Source organism: Pelodiscus sinensis, chromosome 27, assembly GCF_049634645.1.
Source record: "Pelodiscus sinensis isolate JC-2024 chromosome 27, ASM4963464v1, whole genome shotgun sequence".
Lineage (NCBI taxonomy): Eukaryota > Metazoa > Chordata > Testudines > Trionychidae > Pelodiscus > Pelodiscus sinensis.
This window is the reverse complement of record NC_134737.1, coordinates 8,327,379-8,344,912: the sequence shown is the minus strand read 5'-3', so window position 1 is coordinate 8,344,912 and position 17,534 is coordinate 8,327,379. Positions and strand designations below refer to the sequence as shown.

At 50.3% G+C, this 17,534-nt stretch overlaps 1 protein-coding gene across 16 annotated transcripts in view; it reads right to left on the bottom strand.

Annotated features, from left to right (window-relative positions):
- Positions 1 to 1,967: 1,967 nt before the first annotated feature.
- The window catches only part of PLEKHA6 (pleckstrin homology domain containing A6), a 143,999-nt gene continuing 128,432 nt past the window's right edge, over positions 1,968 to 17,534 (bottom strand). For 13 of the 16 annotated variants that reach the window (XM_075910152.1, XM_075910154.1, XM_075910156.1 and 10 more), the window contains 8 exons: positions 16,276 to 16,405; positions 15,214 to 15,323; positions 14,332 to 14,514; positions 13,420 to 13,584; positions 12,840 to 12,973; positions 12,243 to 12,385; positions 9,973 to 10,096; positions 1,968 to 7,496 (listed from right to left, as the gene is read on the bottom strand). In XM_075910152.1, the coding sequence (XP_075766267.1) occupies positions 9,981 to 10,096; positions 12,243 to 12,385; positions 12,840 to 12,973; positions 13,420 to 13,584; positions 14,332 to 14,514; positions 15,214 to 15,323; positions 16,276 to 16,405 (981 nt within the window). In that variant the 3' untranslated portion in view covers positions 1,968 to 7,496; positions 9,973 to 9,980. The other 3 variants (XR_012897848.1, XM_075910155.1, XM_075910157.1) reach the window with 3 other exon arrangements.

The following is a 17,534-nucleotide window of genomic DNA, read 5'->3' as shown; positions in this document are numbered from 1 at the left end:
TAACACTTCCCTGATCCGCCCTTGCTCAAGGAAAGTGTGCAGCATGTTCTGATGTACTCATCCCATGTGGTCTTTGTTTCTGAATAGTTGTGGGTCCGTGAACATTTAGAAATAGTGTCCAATGGGCCATTTCAGGGACCATGCTTGTGCACCTGAGAAATATTGAGTTTTGCTGCCTCTAATTCTTCCCCTCCACTGGGCGGCTAATTTCCCTTCCGAAGTCCTTTGCCTAGCCCTGAAGCAGCTACTTATGGAGCCAAGAAGCAGCAATGCCTACCTCATGCATCCTGCTGGGTTAACTCGACTCCGAGACTCAGCCGTGGCAGGAGTCTCTTTTCTACTGCCCAGCCTTGCTCCAGAACAAGCCCATTCCACCTGCAACCCATCTCCTCTATCTGAATGGCAAGAGGAGAATCTGTATTATGCAGGGCTACAAGCACAATCTGTTGCACCTGTCTGATACAGGAAGCGTGCTCCTACGCACAGTCCACCTGATTCACCGGCCGCAGGTACTGGCTCCTTGGCTGCAGTCATCACATGCCGGAGGGATAGTTTGTGAGAAATTAATTCTCCACCAGCAGTTGGTCTCTTCTGTCCGCGAAACATTTCCCAACCTCCTTGCAAATGCTCAGAGACATTTGCTATTCACAGGTGTCCCTCCATAGGCCTGTTTCTGCCCTTTGAACTCACCCTGCGCAGTCCCCTACCACTCCACTGCTTTCTGAGGTTGGATCGCATCCCACTGAGGGTGAATTTACTCCCCACTGAGACTGTAGTTAGCGCTGACCCTACACTGAATCCCTGTTCAGCCAAGTCTCCTGCTTGGATTTCCCTCTTTGGAAATGGTGCTGGGGCCATGAGACATGTGGAATTTGCTCTGGAGTTTCCACAGAAGATGGCAGAAGTTTGGCCTCTCCTCCCACAGTTCCCTAGGGTGGCCATCTGGATTGCCACAGGGAAATGGCCCAGAATGCATTGCTCCCGAGCCGTGTACACGGAACTGTGGAGTAGCTATGCCACGTGGCTGGTTTAAAACAGCGTGGTAGTCTTTAATTACATGATCACCTACTGTTTGTTTCCTTGGGGAACCTCTGTGGAGTCTTTGGTGAATTTATCTGCCAAACTCTATCTCTGTTGAGCAAATCTGAACAAAGATTTTTCAGAGGCTCATAATGAGGCCAAATTTGGGTGAATTTTCACAGAGATGGAAAAGGTACATCACCCCTCACGCTGGCCACCCGAACCCCAAATTTCAAGTCCTTTATTCAAAGTGTAGTGGTGCTAGAGCTACTCAATGAAAACAGGTACTTTTTTTTTTTAACTTGGGCAAAGCCTTGTATTCCCTGCTAGCCTTGTTCTTTTAAATGGCCAAAATATTTAAGCCAAAACTTTTTTTTTAAATGGGAAAAAGGTCAGCTTTGGGTAAACAGTGGTCATGAAAAATTGTATATCTTTGAATGGTTAGTTTGGCAAAGCTATAACCAACGCAAACAAAGTCTTACAACATAAATTATTATTACCCCTTCCAGCTATAGTACAGGACCTACAGCTCAAGTTTAATACCAACGGAAGTTGCAGCTGCTCAGAACCTCTGAAAATTGGTCCCCTACCTATGTCCAAGCCTGTCCATCGCCTAGCTATAGTTGCAAGAAGGACAATCTCAACAAATCATCTATGTACAAACTACCCATTTTTATTTAATGCAAACTTGCAAGGTACAAATGCATTGTGTTTCCTTTTGAGAGATTGGATCTTTTAGTAGCTACATCTAAACCAAATGCTGTTGGGAAAATTACAAAGCAAACTACCATTTACTTAATCACTGGGAAGAGTCAAACCCCTTTGGATTGATGGTGAAGAATTCAAGATGCTGAAATGCTACAACCATGGTCTCTTCGATCTAATGTTATAATAGTTGTCATCTAAGGTCACTTTTACACAGAAAGAAAGACACCAACATGACATGGTTTCTTAGATAGTTTTATTTGTCTAACACTAGCAAAAATCCATTTTTGCCACCCCTCCTTCCCCCAAAAATAATGTGCATAAATAGATCTTTTTCTGATGCAAACAGTTTTTTCTTACAAGAGTTGCTGGTATATGAAGGTGTTATGAAAAATAACCAAAATAAAATTAAAAATTAAAATAAAAAAAAATACAGTTCCACAATACTGCAATATTGTGACCCTCAGCCACGCCGCTGAGAGCTCACAGCTTGTAACTTTGGAAACTTCTTAAGGTGACAGTAGCAGGGATTGGTCACAGACACTACGCAGTTATTCATTTAGCGGGGAGGTTTCCTCTGTGTCCCCTCTTCATTGCCTAGGTCATGCCTTAATGCCAGGAAGGTCCTTTTTAGGAGCTCCCTGTGTCCTTCGTGGAAATCCCTATGCCTTTCAAGGGTGCTTAGTAGCAGTGTTCCCTGTATGCGGAGCGCATGGGTGGCCACCCAGGAGAGATTCAAATACTGCCCAGCTGATTAGGAGTGTGCCCACATGTGTCAGCAGTCTGTGTTTCTACTGGTGGTGCCCATCCTCAGTGCACATAGCAAAATTTATTCTGCACAGGGATGGAAAAAAATTGGAGGGAACACTGCTTAGCAGTGGGATTACCTTCCTCCTCCAGTCCTTCCTTTAACTGTACAACAGCCTCCCCTAGGAACTGAGATGCAGGAGAGCTCTCTTCATGGTGGGGGACTGGGCTGAATGGAGAGTCAAGGAGGAAGCTCGTCGGGGGCTGGCACTTTGGTGGGAACTCCAAGTTGGCTCTTGGTTCCATCCAAGACCCAAAGGTCACTCAAGCCACTGGGAGTCCCGTTGGTGGGTTTTCAATTGGGCCCTTAGAAACAATCCTTACAACCATCCATCTCTCCCCTGTCTCTGCTCAGCTCCTGCACCCGCCTGGTTCTGGGGGTTCTGCCAGCACTGGCTGCATCTTTCTCAGCGCAGCCTTTTCCTTCAGGAGATACATTGACCACCAAGAAAGATGCATCCCCAAGCAAGGAGCACCTCTCCAGGGGCCTATGCCCTCGCATATACACTTTGGATGTGTTAGTGCGTTTAGTAGCTGGGGTAGCGACAGGGAGCCATTTGCACTAACCACCTTATCACAGAGAAACCATTCACAAAAACAAAAGGGAGGTAAAAATGTAACATTGAAACGCAAGGTTAACCCCCCCACATACAGTCACATGGATTCATGACCAGCAATTGCGTACCAGCAAGATGCCCTCTGCAATCCCCAATATGCTACACTTCTATAGGTCTCCCTATAATGGACCTAGTGTAAACCACTCCAATGACTTCAGAACTACACCAGCCAGTTCATACCAGCTGCCCTAGACAGAGTACCACCTATTCAAGAACAGGGAAATAAATGCTTCATTTCTCAAAATGTGCAGTTTGTATATTTTATTTTAAATAAATTTGCTTTTAATAAAAGCAGAAAATATATATATATATATATTTAAATAAGTCTTTTTTTTTTCTAATGAACTGGCAAAGAATTTCCTTTTTAACTCTCTGGCAGGCTGATGCCAACGGCCCCGCAGAGAGAAAGAGCGAGTTAGCACAAAACAATACCACCCAGAAAAGGACAGAAAAACAAATATATATATTATATAAATGTATAATTTTCATAAAACATATATTAAGGCATGTGTAGCAAAATAAAGGGCTAGCTTCATGAGCTATTGGGAGATTTCATTATGGGAGTAGGGCTATTTTATGTATTGCTAGAAAGAAAGAAGGAAAGAAGGACAGAAAAAGAAAAAAAGAGAAAGAAAAAGAAAAAAAGAAAGACAAAAAGATCTGATTCAACAGGGACATGGGGAAAGTTCTGTTTCCTACCAAAATTAAAACTAGACAGACAGACAGACAGACAGACAATCTAGGGAGATGCTGGCTAAATCCCATTGGGCAGAGAGGTTCTGTTTCCTCAGATGCTATGTGTATTGTCAAACTAGGAAGGAAAATTGATTCACAGGCTACATCAGATAGGCAGCCAGCTCTCATTTCACTCACTCGGGGCACGTCTACACGGCAGGGCTAAATTAGAATTAAGATACACAACTGCAGCTATGTCAATTGCGTAGCTGAAGTCGAGATAGCTTCATTCAGCTGTTGGCTCTGTCTACGCAACAGGAAGTCGAAGGACGAACGCTCTTCCTTCGACTTCCCTTACTCCTCGTGAAATGAGGGTTACCATGAGTCAGAGTACGAAGTCCTCCAGCTCGACATTATTTCGGAATAACGCGGCTGTGTAGACGTACCCTTGGAGCCATATCTGGGAAGAAGTAGACATCGTGCTGAGCACCTGTGCCTTTTTTAGACTTCGGCTGGAGATGGGTGCTCTCAGCAGCAACCATGATCAGGACAATGGGGAAAGAAAGCGAAGAAATAGATGGAGCTTGACTTGCATCTCCATTACATTGCCTCTGTCAGAACTACTGCCTCAAGTTTCAAGGGCGAGGACAAGACTGTTCTTCCTCCATGTAGGGAAGACACAGAGACACAAACTCTAATACAAGGTACAGAGTTTGACTGTCCACTCCAACAGTCTGCTCTGAATTTAGTTTGTTTTCATTCAGGCTAATCCTGGTTTGCACCAGTGTAAGCTAAAGCAGAATCAGTTACAAAAGTTTGATCTGAGAACAGAGCACCTAACTATACTGGAAAGTCCACAAGAAAGGGGTTTTTGACAGGTGGCTGGTTGGGAACACAGTGCCAGGCACTCTATGACTGCCATTGGTCCCTCCCTTTCCACCCAAGGCTCTGCCCAGAGCTGGTCCCCACCACATTTTGCCCTACTGATAACACCACTGGGAAAGCCTGACACTTGGGGCTTTCCTGTTTTAGCTCAGTTTCATTACACTGACCCATTTCACATACAGCCAGCAACATTTCATAGCTTCGCACTTGAAAAAGAAGATTTTGGAGTGCAAAAACAAGCCCATTTCCAACCCAGAGTGGTGTTGGTTTTGAGCACAGGCCTCAATTTCAGATTTGGGAATTTTAAAATTCCATTCTCCACAACAAACTGAACTGGAATTTCAGGTTTGAATACAAAACCTGCCATTTTCATGGAGCATTCAAAGGAAAATATTATTGCTACGTTCCCCCTCCCCCAATAAAAAAAGTATCTGCAATGAAACTGCAAATTTTTTTTTTTGTGAATATGGGGGCGTGATTTTCAAAAGAATTTAAATTCTTATATAGATACCAAGATAAGTGGCCAGATTTTCAGAGCGGTTTTGAAAATCTGCCCCTCAATATCTCAGGGGTAGCTGTGCATGTGGGCACTTAAAAATCATGCCCTTGCTTAGGTGCCTAAATGGACACTTGCAAATCCACGCCACGGGTGGAAAATACATTTGCAATTTGCAGGCAGCCCTGATTTTGAGACAGGACAAGGAAACCAACTTGGGCAGACATAAGAAACCTCCCTCATCCAAACCACTGCTTGAACTGAGCTATCTAGATGGACTCTCTCACATCTGAGTTCCCATTGGGAAGCAGCGGTGCTGAAATAATGCGAGGTTCTGCAGACCCCGATGGATCAGGTAGTGCTGATCAGCTTCAGAAAAGCAGCCAACCTCTTGGATGCTTCTCAGAGCTATGGCTCTTCCCTCGCCCCCGATTCCCCCTCCCGAAGATGATTGTTCTCTCACTGTATTGAGAAAACAGTGAAGCCACATCTGGAAGAGCAGATGCCTCTCATAAGGTATTGCAAGCACAGAGAATGCGGAACAGAGACAGCGCAGCAGTGACTCAGCACCCTTCACACCTGATCTCTGTTATTCCAAAACGTCAGAGGAACTATTCTAGCTATTCAGGAGGAAATAAGGCCGGGATGGGAGGAGTGGTGCTTGTGAGTTCCAAGTGTCAATTCCCTACATGCTGTTCCACGCGCAAATACCGCAGGGAGTTAGATGTTAGAGACACTAGCTCATTTCCCAAAGTCCCGTAGGGACTGCCAGCCTGGATCTGACCAGGGGCCAACCAGTGCAGTACCCTGTCACCAGAAGCAGAAGAACGTGCAAGAACTCTGCAGTGGGCGATTCTGGAATAACGTGTCCCTGAGGAAGTTTCTCCCATGGAAGTTGGATTATAGCCTGAAAGCAGGAGGGATTAAGCCCATTCCCAGCCTTGCTCCTATTCCCTTAGGCCTCCCAGCTCTGGCGTCTCTTCCATGTGGGGGCTAGGCAGTGCTTTCCAGATCGAGGCAAGAGATGTTACATGGCATCTGCCAAGACCACTACAGGAAGTGCCTTTCTAGGTCTTCGCTAATCCATCCACTCCACCCATAGACAGCAAGAGAGCTGTTCACTCAGTCACTTCTCCATCATTTTTCCCCATCTAGTATTATGTAGCTGTGCAACAGCCCCAGTGGTAGAGTGAGTGCGTGTGTGTGTACGTGTATGTGCATATAAACTGTACCAATTCCTCTCTTTCACCCCACTCCCATCCCATGGAAACGGGCATTGCCTTGGGCCAAGCAAAACTCTGAGGAAGGGCACCTATTGGTACTGTCCAGAACCTGCCCCCCTACGCCTATCCCCCTTTCTCCTCATCGTCTCTGCGTGCAAACGGCTCCCTCCTGAAAGCATCAAGGCTTTGCCTGGTGATCGACACCAGCCACTTCGGCTCTCCTACCTCTGTCCTGCTGTATCGTTCAGCTACTCCCTTACTACATGCCCACACACCTTGCACAGACCTGCTTTCACAGCACCCTTGGCCCGGGGTGGGGCAGCACTGGTATGTCACAGACACAGCTCTATCTCGCTAGCTTTGTAGATCCCATCACTACTCCCTTTATCTGCCCGGGAGCCTTTTCCTTCCCTGGCTCCTCTTCCCGTCCGTCCCGGATGCCTGTTCCTTCTTTCCCTTGGATGCTTGTGAGCGGGAGTGGGGAAACGTGGCCGAGCCAGGTTTTGCGGGTGGCTAGCTTCAGAGATTCCAAGCCAGGCGGGGAATGGAGATGGGCTGCTCGCGCCAGTGGAGGGCTAGAGCAACCTCCAGTTGCAGCGACGGCTCGGTCCCCATGCAGAAGCCCCTTTCGGACACAAGTCAAATATTTTAGTGCGGAAAGCAAAGGTAAACAAACCCTCCAGTGCAACACCGTCCTCCCGATGAGCTATTCCAGCCACGGAACAGAGTGTTGGGTAGCTGCATGTGTCCTGCCTGGAAGTTATGCCAGCTGTGGAGCAGGGCCCATCTCCCAGATTTACCAGTGTGGCCGGCAGCCCATCCATGACACTTCCTCCTGGGATGGCCCAGGCCGCAGAGAGAAGTCTCCCGTGCTCTCCTGGGCAGCAGGGGCCGACTCACAGCGCCTTTGTCCTGGATGATCTCACCGTTTGTTAGAGGAAGGGGCTCGGGGAGAACCGAAAGCGATGAGCGAGGAAAGGTTTGGTGGTCGAGTCGGGACGCGAATGTGCGTGCGTTAAAACGTGGCTCCGTGGAACTTCACCGCGTTCACAGCAGCCAGGGCTTGCGCTGGAGGGAGGAGAGGAGAAGAACTGAGAGGCTCGGGCCCGCCACCTGCCGGGAAGCGTGGCAGAACTGAGCCTGCATCATGCCCCATGGCAGGAACGGTTAGGACCGGATGGAAGGCCACTATCTCCACCCAAGCACTTTCAGTCCATACCAAGGGGCGCCAGAGGGGCCTGATGCAGCCGCTCCACCAGTAACTAAAATCCCAGGGCAGGAAAGGCTGTTTGTTAACTGGCCTCTGTAACCAAAGAGAATTAAGGATGTTTGGGAGGAACTCTCGTACTGGTGACGGGAGCTGGGCCAACAGCCACGGGAGACAGGCTCGGCTGCTCCCCCCCAGAGCAGATCCCACATGAGCAGGCTTGCTAGCCTGCTGATGGACCTCAACCCAGTCCCGCATGGCTGCCTTGTAGGGATGGCAGGAGATTTTGGTCTCCAAGACCATTTACTCCTTAGCTGACAAGTCAGGGCAGCTCAGAGTTGCGTGCCCTTGGGCCTACCCTGAAATACCCCCACTCTGAGCTCACACAGGCTCATGCACAGCCACGGGATCGTGACTCACTGCTGACTTGGGCTGGATTGGAACCAGCTTCCTCCAGGCAAAGGGTTTCTTTGCGCATGCTCGTCCCGTCTCCTTGATTTTTGGCCATCATTCCCAGGGTGGGTTATTTACATGACTTTGTCTATGCAGTGAATGGAATCATCTCTCTCGGTGCAGGGCATATTGTTTTTCTTGACTGTTTTCTCCTCTAATTTGCACCCTTGACTTTCCACTGGAATCACTTCTAATTTACAGGGGATCTAAGCAAGGCAAGAGCCTGGCCTACATCAGACTCCATTCTCTGCATGACCAAAGCAAGCTATAAGGAATGGCTTTGGCTTAGCCAGAACCCACTTCATCACCCTCCCATCCAGCTGGGCTGCCTGATTTCAAGCAACCAAGTCCTCAGTATAACTTAACTACCCCATCAGCTTTTCCTTTGTAGCCAGAAGGAAATCCCAGAGAAGAGTCTTGGAGCTAAAGAGAGATGAGTGGAGCAGGGTGGATAAAAATCAATTATTTAAAAAATGGATTAAAAATCAATTAAAAAATTTAAATTCAATACACTGTTCTTTTTAAAAATCAAGTATTTAAAATTAAAAGTGAAATTATGACAACCCATGTTGAGGCCTAACCTTACTATAGATAATTAAAATAATGTATTTTCAATAAAAAATATAAAATTCAAGCAGTGCACGTTTGCTGCCAAAGTTTTAGAGAAAGTCCAAGCATAGAAACTGGTGGAAGGTACTGGCTAAGAAGCTGAAACCTGAAGAGCAAAACCAGCTTCTGACAACAGTAGCTTTTTCTGCAGGTGCACAGAGATTATTTTGATCACTCCAGTTTATTCAGTTAGTTGAGTTCAATGACTGAGAAACCAATCAGGAATTGAAAAAATAAGCAAGTAGGAATAAGAGATCCTCCGGAAAAGGGCTTTATTCCGGAGGATCGCGCCAGTCTAGACGCTCTTTTCCGGCTTTTCCCCAAGCCGGAAAAAAGCGGTGGCCATGTTTATTTAAATCCCGCGGGGGATATTTAAATCCCCTGCGGATTTCCCTATGCTGACTTACCTGCTTTGCATGCCTCTTCCGGAGAAGGGGCCAGTCTAGACATAGCCATGAAGGATAGGGTGATCAGCAGTCATCAGAGCTAATCACAAACCACAGTTGATGTTTCCTTTCTTTATCAAAATATGTTTTACATTTAAAACTGATGTATTAAACTTCTTTTATTTTCTTATCTATTCAGTACATTTAAGGGACTTTTATTTAATTAACAAAAACATTTTGAAATGTTCTTCTTGCGCTTTTTAATTGAGTTCTACTTTCCACCCAAATGCAGATTGGCATAAATCATGTGTAAAAATGAATACACAAGAAATGCACCATTCCCCATTAGCTACCATCATAAAAAATGACATGTCTGAATAAATGTATGTTAAGCAATATAACCACTTAAATAAATGTGTATGGATATAATCCAACATTCTGGTTAGCAAAAAGTACCAACCAATGAAAATCAGCTTTATAATAAGCAAATAACTAAAAAGTTTAAATGTAAAACACATATTAAAACTGGTTATTTAAAACAATTTTCCTGCTTTAAATTGTGTTTTAAAGCCATGATTAAACTCATTTTGATTTACAACAATCCACCCAGTGGTGCAGTTCCACGGACCTTAGTGGAACTATGCCAGTTTATCCTTGTGTAGGATCTGCCCCCGGGATTTGAAACAAGAGCCTGTTTCGATTTCTATGCGCCTGGCACTCATTCCATGGGAGGAGACTGGGCTAACGTGGCAGAATAGAGCGTTAGCTTGGTGAGAAACAGCGTATGAATGGAGGGGAAGAGGCAACTGTTGAGTGAGGTTCCCACGGTTGCCCCTTGAGGCTGAGATGTACAGAGGATGAGATGAAGTACAATAGAAAAGGTGCTTACTTCATGGCTCAGACACGCATAAAATGGCTGCTGTCGCCGACCCGGGATGACTCAGACGAGAGGGGGTTTGTCGGTGGAGACGGGGAGGCTGGGGAGGTGGGAGGACTCGGGGTGGCACATTGAGCTGGAAACAAGAAATGGAAAAGGGCGTGAAGAACACGGTGCAGCAGCAGGCAAGGGGATAAAGGGAACAAAGCAGGGAGCAAATTCCAGAGGAAGGCAGAGAGGTTAGAGACTGGGGAATATTAAAAAGGAAGGAAGCATGGTCAGAAACGACACAGAGATACAAATGCTTCCCCCACGGGGTGCGCACGTGAGCTCCACGCTGAGATCCTCATGGACTAAGGCGAAGAGGGCAGGCTGCGTCTGTCTGCAGGGACATGGGCATGGGACTCAGCACCTCCGTGCCAGTACAGCCTCCCACAACACACTGCCAACACCAGGGCTTGGGTGTTTCCTACTCAGCTCTAGAGCTAAGCCGAGACAGCGCAAAGCTGGAGGCCACAGGCGGAATCCCAACGGGCCACATACGGCCCACAGATTGCCCACCACTGATTTAGCATCAAAGCCCCACCTATTTCCCCGAGCTGCATATGGTCTGACTACCAGGCCCCCGATTCTGCTCCTACACACATGCCAATTCATAGAGGTTAGTGGCTTTATTATTCCTGATTTACACAGGTGGGATAGGAGAGTCACACCCTTATTACTGGAATTGCCTGGGTGACGTGATGGGCTTGATTTGCCACTGTGCTAATTCAGTTTTACACTGGTGTCACTCCATGGATTTAAGCATAGAAACCACAATAGCCCAGTGGAGGGTCTCCCTCTGTGGGCCAGATTCTTAACTGGTGCAAATTAGCATAGCTCTATCAAAATTATGGGAGTTCCCCTGATTTACAGTACCTGAGGAGCTTGGCCTAGGTACTGATCTTGTTTCTAGGATCCTACCAAATTCACACACCATTTTAGTCTATTTCACGGTCATAGGATTTTTAAAATGGTAGATTTCATGATTTCAGCTATTTAAATCTAGAATTTCCCCAGGTACGTCTAGACTACAGGCTTCTGTCAACAAAGAGTGTCTAGACTACATCCAGTTCTGTCGACAAAGCAAGGCGCTTTGTCGACATGACAGTGTAGAAGCACAGGACAGTGTAAATGCAATAACGCCTTCTGTCGACAGAACTCTGTTGACAAATGGCGTTATTCCTCGTAGAATGAGGTTTACAGCCATCTACAAAACTGCCGAGTTCTGTTGACGTTATGTAGGTAGTGTAGACGCAGGTATAGTTTTGTCGACCAAAGTCCACTTTTGTCGACAAAACCCTGTATCTAGACGCCCCCCCGCCCGTGTTGTAATTGTAGGTGTCCTATCCAAAGAAGAAGTTGCAGGGAAGGGAGGGGAGGGGTCACAAGATTATGGTAGGGAGGGCATGGTATTGCTAACCTTACTTCTGTGCAACTGCTGGCGGCTGCCCTGCCTACAGAGCTGAGCAGCCGTAGGGCAGTGGCTGCTGGCCAGAAATCCAGGTCTGAAGGCAGAGCTCCTGCCAGCAGCTGTGCAGAAGGAAGAAGGGCACGCTATGGTGTTGCCGCCCTTACTTCTGTGCTGCTGCCTGCAGAGCTGGGCCCTTAGTCAGCAGCCAATACTCTCTGGCCACCCAGCTCTGAAGGCAGCCGTACAGAAGTAAGGGCAACATGGGGATGATATTGCCGTCCTGACTTCTGCACTGCTGCTGGCACGGTGTTGCCTTCAGAGCTGGGTGTCCAGCCCACATTACAATCACCAATCTCCAGTTGCCCAGCTCTGAAGGCAGCGCAGATGTAAAATAACCTCCTGCAACTCCCTTTTGGGTCAGGACCCCCAATTTGAGAAACGCTGGTCTCCCCCATGAAATCTGTATGGAATAGGGTAAAAGCACACAAAGGGCCAGATTTCACGGGAGGACACCAGATCTCATGATTCGTGATGCATTTTGCATGGCTGTGAATTTTGTAGGGCCCTAATTATTTCTAAAGGCCCTTTCACTATACCCAACCTCATGCTTACATCTCACTGTTGCCTGGTCATCCCTAACACTCATTTTACCCGGAGTTCAGTCTTCTGCCCTTAATGCAGGTAAATCCATGGTCAGACTCAGCAGGACTTGCCCATGTCATTAATACCCTCTCTCTGGTTGGCTCCTTTTTGGCTTAGGGCCCACGGCATCGCCTGTGCCTCATTCGTTACCATGACACTGCAGTTCCGTGCCTCTCGAGGGCCTTACCAGAGAGCATGCGGCCCAGCCTGGAGGCTTCTGTGGCCAGCGTGCAGGATATCTCTATCCTCTTCTCCTGTTCCTGGAGCTGCGTTTCTGTGTCAGGGGGTGCGTCCACTTCTCCCTCGCTTAGGGGAATCACATTCTGCAAGCTGCAGCAGAGAGAGCTTGGTGTTACAGCCCCCGTGTCCATGGCAGACGCAGCAATGGCCCGGCCGAAAATACAGGGAGTGCTTGGAAAGGCCCAATAATTGGAGGTTAGGCCAGGGCAGAATGCCAGGGTGAGTGGGTAGAAGGATAGATAGGAGAGATGAATGGAATGAGGGGAGGTGGGTGGACGCTTGAGCGGAATGGCAGATAGATGGGTGGCTGGCTGGATGAGTCGTGTAACAAGTTAGTGGGCGCATGAATAGATGAATCAGGAGGCTCCAGGAAGGGATAGCTCAGTAAATGGATTTGCAGGTGTGCGAAGGGCGGGCGGACAGACAAACAGTGGCTGTAGCAGATGGTGGATGGTCAGAAAGGTGCACCAGGGTGTGGGCACAATAGACCGGGTGGCAGCGTGGCACAGCTGGGGCTGAAATGGGTCCAGAACAGCACCATCACCTGGATTTGGCAATGAGCGTCTTTATCCTTTCCACTTTCTTCTGCTTCTCCTTCATCTCTTCGGGGCTTAGGGGGGTGTCTGGTTCCAGCTCAATGTACCGCTCCGGAATGAGGACCTTGTCTGGGGTAGAGAGCTAGGAGGAGGCAAAAGCAGGTCTTGAGTCCAGGAGTCTGCAGCCAACATAGGGGAGACGGAGGAGCCACTGCAGCCAGCACCTGTCCCTGCTCCAGCTCCTCCTTCAGGGCTCACGCACCCGGCTCTGTGACCCAGATATCACCTGTCCCTGCTCCAGCACCCCTCTGGAATCCAGAACCAGCCCAACACCCATCTCTGGCCCACATCCCACACGACACTCACCTTACACAGCACTCTTCCCTGCTCCAGCCCTGAGTCCCAGGCTATAGGACATAAGGGCCTGAGCAACATGAACACCCCAAGGGACCTGTCCCTCCAACCCAGACACCATTCCCTCCCCTCTACCCTGTGCCCATGTCATCTCAGAGGGGCTATGCCTCCCCACCATGTGCACAGTCTCCATAGCAACCTGCTTCCATGGCCACACCAGAGACCAGGCCTCACCTCCTTATTGATGTCGACATCATAGTGCTGCGGCTCCAGCTCCATCTTGCGTAGCCGGGCGATCTCCTCCCTCGGCGTCTCGTAGACTTTGCCAGGGTCCTCGGTGCGCAGTGCGGCCTCCAGGTCGGAGATGTCCACCTCGTGGATGCTGCGGTGTCGGCGTACCTGGAACGGGCAGCGGCTACCTCAGAGCCAGGGTGGTCCCAGTGGGATCGTGCCCCGGCTGGCTCCAAGATAGCACGGCCTGACACTGGACTCACAAATTCAGGAAGGGTCTCTGTCTTGCTGGCCTTTACCCCACTACCTTGCCTCACCCACTCCTCCACAGACCCCCGGAGCTGCCCATCACCATAGCATCAGAACAACTCCCACACCTGCTTTCTGCTGACAAGCTCTTCTCTACATCCCCATCTCTCTCACACATCCTTCAAGCACCCCACCATGGGCCTTCCTCCTCCCTGCTGGCTCTCCCCTTCATGCCCCCAAATATCTGACCACCGATGCATTGCAGGCCCCAGCCTTTGTAATAATTATACCATCAAGTTCCCCTGCAGCACATTGTCTTCCTTTGAAAGCACTGATGGAGTCTCATTAATCCCAATTTACAAATGAGGAAACTGAGGCACGGGACAGGGAAGTGACTCGCCCAAAGGTTGTCCAGTAGCAGAGTTGGGAAAAGAACCCGGTCCCCCCAGTCTCAGTCGTGTGCTCTAGCCACTAGGCCACACTGCCTTCAGGTAAGTCCTAACAAGATCTTCTGGTCTCCATTCTGATCAGGGAAAGATGCAGCATCTGGAACCCCCCTAGGAGCCTGGAGACAGGACAAGCTCAGGGATATTGCTTTGAGGAAGGCCAGTGGGAGAAATGCAGATTCCACCCCCGGAGCCGACAGTGGACCTAGGAAATCCTTACCACTTTGTAAGACGCGGGTGCCTTCATGCTGGGGGCGTCTGGCTGCTGATTGGCTGGGAGCTGCAAACTCCGCCTTTTTTCCTTCATGGATCCGCTTTGGTGCCGTTTCATCCGGTCGATCTGCTCCTCCACGCTCATTTTTGCCTTCGTCTCATTGGTGAACACGGCGCTCTTTGGCCTATCCTGGGAAGAGCCCCCAAAGACCCAATTACAGCGCGTTCCGCAGTAGCGAGTTCAGACTTGGCATCAGTGCCATAAACCTGCTGCTCGCCACTGCCTGCCTACGGGAAAGGCTTCTGGCGCCTCAGCAGCTGTTCCGGGGAAGCCCGGGATGGGAACAAGATGCAGGCTGCGGCTCTGGATGGAGGAGCATAAGCAGAGCCGTGGAGCGCAGGGCTGGGCTGGCAGGGGGCAATGGGTTGAGACTGAGGGGCACTGGCAGAGCTGTGTGCGTGGGTAGGGGTGGTGGGGTTGCACCAGGTCGGCTTTGGGGCCAATGAGAGTGGCGCAGACACTGAACGTGAGTTCAGACATTCAGACCAAGTTTGTAGCCTGGGGGCAGATTCCCAGGAGCTGTGGGGGCAGGCAGGGCTTCAAACGCCACCTCCCTGTCCACACCGCTCAGGCAAACTCCTGTTCCTCTCACAGCGCAGCAACTCGAGGCTCCAAGGAAGCTTGGCCAATGGGCTGCGAGCCAGACAGTGCTTATGGGCTTCCGGCATCTTATCCCAGTCTCATCCTCTGCACCAGTCCTGCCTCCCCACAGCCCATCCGCACCCTTTACGGTGCCTCATCTCCTACCCCGCCCCGATCCACACCCCTGCAGGCCCTCTACTTCCCGCCAGGCTCCTGTGACAAGTTAGGCAGAATGCCACGGCCTACCCGAGAATTCAGCCCGTTGGACACAGTGCTGGCACTTCTCCTGACCACGCCTGAATGGGGCGCAGAGTCCTCGTCGATGGGAGATTTGGTCCTTGGGGGAACGATGCCAACTGGGGAGAAGCAAAGGAGAAGATGAATGCTTGACCCCCAAACCGGCAGACTGCCCATGGCACTGCAGGCTCAGAACGAGGCTCCAGGGCCCCAAGCCGGTTTGGGACATGGCAGGAGCTCTCCTGCCTGAATAGTCCACAGCTCCTTGCCCTTTCTCAGCACTGCCCATCTGCTGGGCGCAGAGGATGTGCTCTCAGAGCATGGGTTCAGACGGTTGCTGGTACTCCCTGTGCTCTTCAAGGGAATGCCACCAGGCTACTCAGCTCTGGGAATTCATACAGATGCATGGCCCTTCTTCCACATCTTTCCCCCCGAGTGTCTCCCAGCCCCAGCACCCCACGAGAATATTATTAATCCCATTTTATAGAGGGGGAAAACTGAGGTACGGAGCGGGACTGTGACCTCAACCCCAAAGCAACCTCACTAGTCAGTGCAGAGCCAGAAACAGAACCCAGGAGTGCTAGCCTCCCACAGCCTGCTGGGATTACTAGAACAATGTAATCACATTGTGTGCTTCACAGCTAGAACATGAGGAGGAAGGGCTGATCGGTTAATGCTCTGAAGAGTCTCCGGACGCCACTGAAGGAATGTCCCCAGACATGGATGGACCTCAGCAGGTGCAGCAGGGGGGAACAGCCTCTATCCTGACCCCTATCCAGAGAGGCAGGGGGAAATACGAGGGTGTCTCCCTTGCACCTCCCTCCAGCGCTCTCAGTAGCATGCTCCTTTGGGTGCAGGCCGATGGCCCTGAGCCCAGCTTACTACGTCCTCTTAACCTGCTCGGAGAAAGCACCATGGATTTGGATAGAAAAATTCCCCAACCCAAAATCTAAGAGGTGAAGCCTTCTTCTGGGGCCACCCTGAATTTTTGCTGGCCAGTGCCCCGCACCCTGATTTCCCCTGCTTGGATTTTATGGGTGAGAGAGGAGATAACGCGGGTATGGTGGGTACCTTTGTTGAGAGCCGCTTGCTTCTCAGCATCCTGCTCTTGCCTGGTCTGCAGGAGCCCGGCTTCGGTGGGTGGGAGGGGGGCGGAGCTCCGAGCGGCGTCTTTCCGATTCGGCTCAAAGCTGGCCTGGGACTGTGGAACGAGAGCGGATTTGCTGGTGAGCAGCTGAGCCCTTCAAGAGGAGCTGCTGGCAGGGCAGCTGGGGAGACACGCTGCCTTTGGACCTCTGCCATTCATTAGCCAGGGGACAGCAGACAGAGAGGATACATGCAGAGAAAACACACACACACACACACACACACACACACACACACACACGAAACAGCAACTGGGAGAAGCATCTAGGCAGGTTTTCATGCCCACGCACCCCTCTTCCCTAGTGTGGGCACAAGATCCAGTCATCTGGACAGAGAGGAAGGCGACAGCTAAGCTGGGCTTGGAGCTGCAGAGCCGTGACCAGGCATGGTCTGGAACACCCATGTGCACCAAAGTGTTGGAGTCTGGGGCTAGGGTCGATGGGGGTCAGCTGTGCCGGCTTTGCCCTGTCGCTCAGCAGAAGCATTAGTGAACTAGCACGTGCAGGATGTTTTGCTCGCCTTGTGAAACACGAGGCACGTCTGCCCCACGGTGAGACTCTCTGCTAGTTTTCTTGTGGGTTGGGGACTGTGGACTTAGTCTCCTGGGACCTGATTCAAAGGCCTTGTGAAGTCAATGGAGATTCCCACTGATTTCCACGGGCCGGGCATCAGCTGGAGGTTGCCGACTGCAAGCCTGAACGAACTCGCATTAAAGCCTGTGGAAAGGCTCCCGCTGACCCTAGCCGGAGCTAGGAAGATGATTAACCCCTGCTACAATCCCACGCCAGGCCCCCTGGTAATTCCCCAGCTCACGTAATTCAGGGATGAGAGATACTCAAATGTATCCCTAGAGGGGCGCGGGGCCTGGGGCAACCCCCTTGACACAGGCTCTGCCCTGTCTCCGCTCTGCCCCTACCCCCAAGCTCCACCTCTTCCCACCCCTGCTCTGCCTCCTTGCCTGAAGCCCCCGTTCCCCGAATTACGTGAGCCGGGGAATTACCAGGGGGCCTGGTGTGGGGTTGTAGCAGGGGTCAACCCCCCCCCACTCACTGCTCTGCGCTGCCCCACTGCCTTCTCCCACTTCATTGTGCTCCACTTCTCGGCAGCGGCGGTAAGCAGAGCACCCTGGGGCCAGGACCTGGGTGCTCAGAAAGCTGGGAGAGGGCATCTGAGTGGAGCAGGCC